General features: G+C 29.2%; 1 protein-coding gene and 1 pseudogene across 1 annotated transcript; both read left to right on the top strand.

Moving 5' to 3' along the window:
* Window positions 1–2,091: 2,091 nt before the first annotated feature.
* On the top strand, window positions 2,092–3,074 carry LOC114187816 (uncharacterized; annotated as a pseudogene).
* A 2,241-nt stretch (window positions 3,075–5,315) lies between these two features.
* On the top strand, window positions 5,316–6,775 carry LOC114176312 (glutathione S-transferase U19-like). Its single transcript, XM_028061314.2, has 2 exons — window positions 5,316–5,813; window positions 6,177–6,775. The coding sequence occupies exons 1-2, from the start codon at window positions 5,499–5,501 to the stop codon at window positions 6,519–6,521; spliced, it is 660 nt and encodes a 219-aa protein (XP_027917115.1). The 5' UTR covers window positions 5,316–5,498; the 3' UTR covers window positions 6,522–6,775.
* Window positions 6,776–9,477: the final 2,702 nt, after the last annotated feature.

Below are 9,477 nucleotides of genomic sequence, written 5' to 3'. Positions count from 1 at the left end.
TTAATCTTTATTAGGACATTGTTGATCTTATATAAATTTTTATTATATTTAGCTTTTATAAAGTCCTTTCAGCTAAAGCAATTGATACTGAAATTGTTGACAATATTCTATAAGTTATCTATACATTTGGAAAATAATTTATTCTTTTTATGTAACTAAGAATGTCATCTGATTTATCATTTTTCAAACCTATAATTTTCCTTAAGATATTTAATTCTGAAAATAAATCAAACCCATCAATACAAATTATCTTGTTCCGAAGATTTTCAACGTTTAAGCATTTTTCTTTCAAAAATGTATAATTTAGTGACTTTAATTTTTTAACAATAAATAGAAAACCAAAAATATCTTCATATATTTTCAAAAATATATAAAAGAATGAATTAAAACAATAAAACCTGGTACTTGTAGTATCTTGAAGTCCCAAATCACTTTTTCGTTCTCAACTCTCAACTTTTTCACAAACATGCATAGTTATTTATTTTAAGATTAATCACTAATAAAAATAATTAAAAAACTATTGTTCTTCTCAACTCGATAATAAGTATTTTTTTTTCCTAAACTTGAATTATCTTTCTACAAAAAAACCCAACTTTGAATTATGCTCAAATTAATCTATTATCTACCAAAAAACTAAAGAATAATCTAATTAATAGTTTTGTAGAAAAATTTAATTCCTCGTCAAGATATATGTAAAAAATAAAAAAAAATTAAAAAACTCTCGAAACTCGTAAATTAAAAAGTACCAAAAAATTGAATTGGACAAAAGAAACAAATTTCTAATTCTAATACAAATCCAAAACAGAATAAAAATAACAACAAAATAGAAAGAAAAAACATATTAACCACCAGATAAAAAATTTGGTACATAAGAACAGTGGTGCACTATAGTTATGACAAAGGGGGGCCATCCCCCCATTTTTTAAGATTAATTTTTTTATATATTTTAATATTTGATATTCTAAAAACATTTATACATCTATATGTATATATAAATAAAGAATTTTTTTGTTGTTTTCTATATTTATTTTTCAATCTTAACTTTTAAATGTTTTTTTGAATAAAAATAGTTATTTTATTAATATTATCTTTTAAGTGATATTTTCTTAATTTAACCATTTTTTTATTTTCTATTTTTTAAAAATTAATTATTATAAATGAAAATTAAATATTATAAAACTATAAAAATTATTTATATTTAATTTTATAATTATAATAATAACAATAATTATAGTTTTATTTTATTTATTAGCATAAAAAAACTTAAATCCAATGTTTTTACTAGTTTATATAAAACAAATTGGAATTACTCTTTTAGTTTTTATTTTCGTTCAAAAATATGAAGTTGATCTTTTAGTGTTTTTTAGTCTAGATTTAGTCTCGATTTTTGAAAAAAATGATGCAATTTGGTCATTTTTTGTTAAATTTCTTAAATTATATCAATGTTTTTTCATAAAAATTGAAGTTGTGAATAAGAATGGTTTGCTTTATTGGTATAATTGACATAATCATAGTGTTAATTTTGAAAAACAAAATTGTTCAACCTCAAGAAATTTAACAAGAAGAACCAAATTGCATCAATTTTTAAAAATTGAGACCAAATTGAGACTAAAAAACACTAGAGAACCAACTTGATATTTTTGGTATAAAACTGGATCAAAAGAGTAATTCAACCAAAATTTTGACACCCCAAAATATTGGTTGAAGATCCGCCACTGCATACGAACAACATGAGATTCAATAGATTTAAGGAATGTGGTATGTCAAAACTCTAAAAACTAACTCTTAGGAGAGAAGAAAGGAAGGGGATGCAAGAGAAAGAAGACATAGAGAGATAAAAGAAGAAAATAAAATCCAAATTGATTAGAAGATAATAAAGATAACTAATTATTGTCTTTTTTTAAACAAAATTATAATTTACTAAAAAAATGTTTTAACTTATTATTATATTGATATTTGTATTCTACTTTATTATTATACAATTTTAACCTATATTCATTACAATCTTAAAGAAAGGTGTCATGGAGGGTTGAGGATGAGGATAGAATTCTAAAAAAATTTCACTCCAAAGCATCTCATAGACTTTCAGAGATGTTTAAAGAGGCTCGAAGAGAAGGTAAGAGGCCTGATTGGATTAGAGATTCTATTTGGAACAGTTTGTTGGAGAAATGGAACATGCCTATGTATCGAGAGAAATGTGATACAGCTAAGAAAAATCGATTATTTGAAAAAGGTGGGAGTTTGCACACGGGGGGATCTATCAGCGTGCATGACCATGCTATTCATTTGGTATGACATCTTTATATATTTCCTATTCATGTATGACGTAATAACAATTGTTTCATTTATAAACTTTTTTTGTTTCAGACAGAGGAGCTTGGTCGTGCAGTCCATGTTGATGAAATCTTTGAACAAACGCACATACGAAAGGCTACAGGGGATTTTGTCGATGAGAGATCTAGGCGGACACATGTTAGTTTCTACCATGTTTTTTACAGTTTGACACCTCAATTATTTACTATTTTAATACAAACATTTCTTATTTGAACAAGAAGAATTTCAAAATAGATTTTCTCAAGCATTATCTAAGATCTGCATTTGTTGGTGTCTCACAATCCACACCCATGGACCCTACTAAGGAGGAGAGACTAAGGAACAGAGGTTAGTTAGAGGCGGCAGGTGGAAGGTACAAGGGACGAGTGTATGGGGTTGGACATGTTGATTCTAATGATGATTGTGTTGATAGTTACATACAACAGACACAAGCATCTTCTAGTCAGCAAGTAAATCCAGAGCAGATTATTCAACTTCAAACACGACTAGCAACTAGTGAAGAGCGCATTCATCAAATGAGTTCCCAATTTCAAACCCAATTTGATACGATACAAAATTTTATTGGTGCAATCATCCAGTATTTGCCGCCTTCAGCAGCAGCGATTGCACAAACTATTTTCCAACAGCCAAATATTGTGCAAGGGAATCAGGCTGAACAAGAGAATCAAGTGCAGCATCAACAAGTGGAACAAGATCAAGAAGAAGCCCATATTTCACCTCGTCCTTATCGTGATTATTAGCAGACTTTGTTTTTGTATTATATATTATCACTGCATGTTTTTATATTCAGATATTTGTATTTTATTGTCTTTGGATCTTTGACTTTGTTTGTTAAAACCTAGGTACGAATATTGTATTTAACGACTTTGATGTTATATAAATTCTCTGCTATGTAGTTATGTTTCAAATTTTAATGATAAACTATTATGTCCAAATTTGTACAGGTGTTGTATAAAATAGTTTCATTAAAACTAATACAAGATGAAAATCGTGCAATTTAGTAGCAGTCAGGTTTACATACGGATGAATCCGTAGGTAATTACATACGGATGAACCCGTAGGTAATTACATACAAATATATCCGTATGTAATCCGTAAGTAATACTCTCTTACCTACGGATTTTGTTAGTTACATACAGATTTTGGCTGTAGGTAAATCGAATTTTTCTTGTAGTGTTAATTATTATTTTTTATTACCAATAAAAATTAACATACACTAAGAATAATTTTATTTTATTTTACTCTCAAATGTAAACTTATAATTAATTAAATAGAAATATATTAGTAATAAAATTATTTTTGATATTTTGTTAATCTTAAATATAATTTTATAATTAATTTAATAAAAATATATTAATTAGTACTAAAAAAATTGAATTTTTTTTAAACATAATTTTATAATTAATTTAATAAAAAATATTAATAAAAAAAATTTGAATTTTTTTTAAGTCTAAAATAAATATTTTACTTATTTTATTTTATTTTTGAGCCAAACGTTTTTGAAAACACGTGATTCTAGCTAATCTGCCTGTGAGCACGTGATTCCACCTGTATACATGAAAAACCAAGAGAAGATAAATTTGACTGCTCAAACTTTTCTTTAAGATTAAATTAAATTAAATGCACTAATATAAGAGATAACTTACGTAAGCCATGACCCATCGTCAGGAAAAGGGGTTTGTGTAGAGAGCATAAAAGGAGAATGATGCCAGAAAGTTAGAATATTTAATTTATGGACCCCACAAAGATGCGTATAATATAAATTAAGTTCGAACTGAAATCGACGATTTGAAGATGGCAATCACACTCAACAAGGTGGATTGGCATGTTGTTGAAGTTATATTTTAACAATCCATAGCCCCAAATTAGCTATTTAATGACGAGTTTCTTCATATAATAATATAATAATTCATAGTAGATAAATGTGTTTGATCAAGAGAGTGTATCAATAAATATTATAGATGTGATTTACCGAGGTAATGTAATCGTATTTAATATATATATATATATATATATATATATATATATATATATATATATATATATATTTATTCGTCATTTTATGATATTTTATTAATATTTGTTATTAAAATATCTAATTTATACAATAATAATATTTTTATTTTAGGATATTTTATTAATATTTATTATTAAAATATCTAATTTATACAATAGTAATATTTTTATAATGATAAATAATTTCTAAATTTTTATATTGATAATTCTAATATATGTGATTTTAATTTGGATTCACACAATAACAATTATATATTTATTATGTTTTTAAGAATTATTATACATTTTTCAACATGAATACGTATCGTATCCAAATATTTTTAAAATAAACATATAAGAATATCGGATACATGTCTTATTTAATATATACATATTGTATCTGTATCTGGGGGATAAAATAAAACGTTATCGAAGTATTTGTTTTGCTTTGAAGAATGCATTTTCAACACATTCACAAAAGAGTGAAAAGATGATAAAAAATATTAAATTGTGTTTGACGTAAACGCTAAACGGCATCAAATAAACATTAACATTATTTCTTTTAAATTTATATAACTTATTTTGTTTTCACATATGAAAATAAAAATTTGATTAAATATCATTTGATTTTATAAAATATAATGTTTATATTAAATATTAATTATATTCAAAAATTAAATTTATATGATAAATATATTTTATTTTCTCAAAATGCCGTGATAAATATAAAAATAGTGAAATAAATTTTGCTGTTCAAACTTTCTTTTAAGATTAAATCAAGTTAAATCCGGTAATATAAGAAATAGCCGTAGAATAAACAAATTTCTTACGTAAGCCATGACCCATGTTAAAGGAAAAAGGCTCGTGGAGCCATGAAAGGAGAATGATGCCTGAAAGTGCTAGAATATTTAACATAAGGACCCCACAACGTATCAAGCGTGACTCAAAGATCCGTGTAATATAAACTTTCGTAGAGCTGAACTCGAAAATTTGAAGATGGCAAGCAATAAGCACAGAGACCAAAGTGCACTGGCCTGTTGAAGTCATATTTTAACAATCCAAAGCCCAAAACTAGCTATAAATAAACAAGTCACAACCTTCTTTTGAACCATAAATACTTTCTTGTTACTTGATCTGCTTCAACATTTTTCCGTTTTCCTTGAATCAGTATGGCAGATGAAGTGGTTCTGTTGGATTTCTGGCCAAGTCCATTTGGGATGAGACTGAGAATTGCACTTTCTGAAAAGGGTATAGAGTATGAGTACAGACAAGAGAATTTGAGGAACAAGAGTTCTTTACTCCTTCAAATGAACCCGGTTCACAAGAAAATCCCTGTTCTCATCCACCATGGCAAGCCCATTTGTGAATCTCTCATTGCTGTTCAGTACATTGATGAGGTTTGGAATCACACAAATCCCTTTTTGCCTTCTGACCCTTACCTGAAAGCTCAGGCTTTATTCTGGTCTGATTATGCTGACAAGAAGGTACCCCTTTTTGAGTTTCCATTATGTTACTTTTAGTTCCCATGCTAGCTTTTACTATAGAATGTAGCTTATGGAATATGGAATATGCATAATGCAAGGAAGATGGTCCCTTTTAAAACAAAAAATAGCTACTCTCTTTAGATTTCTTATACTTTCTAAGATTCTCCATAATGTTAAGTGGTTAAGCTAGTTTCCCTGCATGAAAGATCTATTCGTTTTGCTTTGGTAAATATTCCAGAGCCTACTTGAGCATGATGCAGAAAAAAGTATCAAATTGTCTAAATGAAAGATCTCACTAAGTTATATTAGTGGCTTTTTTCTCCTTTTCAAGATCTAATTAAGTGATGTTCTCAATGTGAATAGATATTTGATGTTGGAAGGAAGATTTGGACATCAAAAGGAGAGGAAAAAGAAGGTGCCAAGAAGGAGTTGATAGAAGCCCTTAAATTGTTGGAGGAAGAGCTGGGAGACAAGACTTATTTTGGAGGAGACAACCTTGGTTTTGTGGATGTAGCACTTGTCCCATTCTACACTTGGTTCAAGGGCTATGAGACTTTTGGCTCCTTTAGCATAGAGAGTGAATGCCCCAAGTTTATTGCTTGGGCCAAGAGGTGCCTCCAAAGGGAGAGTGTTGCCAAGTCTCTTCCTGATCAACATAAGGTCTATGAGTTCATTGTGGAGCTAAGAAAGAAGTTAGGCATTGAGTAAGTTCAAACTTGAGCTTAAATGGCCATGGTGAAGTATTGGTCTTCCATTGATATTCAATAATATTTTATAAAATAAAAGTCATTTGAATGTGCCAAACTTCAAGTACCATGTAGTTTATTTAAATTTTGCGATGTATTATCTTCCAAGAGTTTATTGGTTTTGTAATAGAGACAAATTGCCTTGAGTACTTGCAAGTTCCGTTGTCTCCTTCATAACTCTTTCAATTAAAGCTTTCAAGGGGCAATATTATCTTACTCTTTTCTTTCTTTTTAGAATGGTAATTTTATTTTTTTTAGCTTTGTCTATATATATATATATATATATATATATATATATATATATATATATATATATATATATATAAAAGAATGTATAATTATTATTTTTATAGTTTTAATTACTTATTTAGAATATGAGAAAGATCCTTTTATATAAATAGCCACATGTGTTTCAGAATGTATTTAATTTATATGAATAAAAAATATTAATTTTTCAGCCGATTTTTACTTATATAATAAATTCAATTTAGTCCAAATAAGCTCATATTTAAATATTATTATAAACTTTAACATTTCAACTAGGTTAATTTATTTATCATTTGTCATTAGAAAATTTATAAAAATAAAAATAATAAAAAAATACAATTCACCATGTCAAACTAAACTCATGATTAAAAAACATTATATCTCATAAAACATAGACAAATTACACCTATAATAAAAAAAATCAAACTAACACGTGAAGAAAAAAAAATTATATGTGATATCACTCTTTATTAATGAAACAAAAATTAGCTAATTTATCTACACGATGATTCACTTCACAATATTCTCGTGAGTCCCCAAGGTACAATTATTTGATTCAAAAAAGCTTGACAAACTAAAGATGAATTACATTCCAAACAAAACCTCTAAAAGTCCATACTCCAAGCACGCTCCAATGCATAAAAGACTCCCAAAAGGGCCAAAAAACTTCCAACATTCTCCTATACTTTCTCTAAAAATAGTAACACATGCTAGCAAACCAGGACAACCACTAACAACACCATCATTGTTCACTTTTAAGCAATTAGTTGCTAGAAATTGTCAAATAATGTCCTTAAAAGCTACCACATGGCCCTATCTAGGTTGATATTAAAATACATAAGCTCCAAAAGTTCTAAGATTGTATTGCTTATAAGTTTCCTAGAATGATTTTCAGCCAAACGCAACATCTCTTTAACTTAGTACATAGTAGAATTAAAAGCAATTGAGGCACTAAATGATGTGATCCCAACAAGGCTTATAGCTTGGACCAACGCCTAGGTCCAAATCATGCTCAAGGCCCAATCCATGGCCAACATGCATCTCAATCCCAATGCCCATCAAGAAGCCCAATAACAAGGGGCATGCTAAAAAAGATCCAATTGGGCTTCATCCAAGATGGCCCAAAGCCACATGGGCTTCTTACACTCTTCACATGGGCCAAAGAAGATATGAATATTTGAAGACCACGCGAAAAACACGAGAAACAACATTTTTTTCACAAAAAAACCCTATTCCACACATGCATTCATCACTTGGCGGTAGTTCATCACCGTTGGCAGTTCCCATCAGGAACCCATAAATGCACATCAAAAGGTATGTGTCGCCCGGCGGCTTCGAAGGCCTGCCAGGCGATTTCTGGAAAATTTCCAGAAACTTAACCCAATTCTAGAAAACATGAGAATAAAACAATCATACATCACCTTGTATACATGTTTACGCAATTAAACTAGAAAAATAAGACGTACAACTCCCCTAACGTGGTTTCCTCGCTTCCAATTTGCAAAGCTTATGATCCTTGATGATAGCAAAATCCCACTCCTTGGCACCTTCTTCTTTTTCCACGTTCAATGGCTTCCAATTACCCTTTTATCTTTCTCTCTCTCTCTCTCTCTTTAGTGCAGATTGATTAAAAGTATCAAAAGGACTCTACCTCACCCTTAACTCCCTATTATTCTCACCTTCTACTGTAATTTTTAATGGCCTTAATTATTAAAACGAATTTTGCATTAACAAGGAGCTTAATGATCATTCAATTACTGTTTTATGATGATTTTTCAGCCTTTCCAACTGCTCTTCTTGACGCCTAGGGTTTTCTATTTCTTCCCATCCATATCAAAAATAATTTTAGCAAAAAGGAACCTTATTTCGCATAAGCCAAAGTTTAAACACACAACCGCACCATTTTCGAGTTAATGCACAACCATTCAACCAATTCATGATTCGTGATAATTCCTATACATCTAGGAATTTATAATCACTCATCATGATTAAGCATATCATTAAAATTAATAAACTATTAAAATAACATACAAAGGCATAAACTAGACTCAAACCCAAGTCCATTCATAATAACCAAGTACTCTTAACCATTTGAGCTAGTACTTTTCCACGTCATAAACCCCAGCATTAAAGGACATAAAGGTCCCACTACCCATATTTATTAAATAATTATTTACTTAATTATTTAAATTTCTTGGGTCTTACATTTTGCATTTCATTTTGGTGGCCTAAGGGGCTTATAAGTGCCTTACTTGGTGGTGGTCCTTGTTCAAATCAAAAGGAGGCTACAAGCCAAGCTCTTGGCTCTTGATTTTGTGCAAATTGGCAGCACATTTGGAGTTGCATTGTTTCTTATTTTTGGCTTTATTTCTTTGTACTTCGTAATTCTTTTTAGCACATCTTATTTGGTACCATTTTGAATTGTCCTTGCTTGTGAAATTGTATCTTTTGAGCATCAAAATTTGAGATATTAAGTGGCTTGAGGTTGCTTCATTTTGAGTACCAAATTAGTGAACCAAAATTGCTTTAAAGTTCTCAATTGTATCAATGGCCTACTTAGGTGTCTTGGGGAACCAAAGGTGTTCAATCCCATCTCCAAGTAGAACCTTTTTCATACTATAGTGCATCGTTTTTAGTAAGTGAGTGTGTTA

Source organism: Vigna unguiculata, chromosome 1 (genome assembly GCF_037176805.1).
Source record: "Vigna unguiculata cultivar grain cowpea cultivar isolate G323 ecotype 2 chromosome 1, ASM3717680v1, whole genome shotgun sequence".
Lineage (NCBI taxonomy): Eukaryota > Viridiplantae > Streptophyta > Magnoliopsida > Fabales > Fabaceae > Vigna > Vigna unguiculata.
The sequence above is the reverse complement of the archived record's forward strand: the minus strand, read 5'-3'. Positions and strand labels throughout refer to the sequence as shown.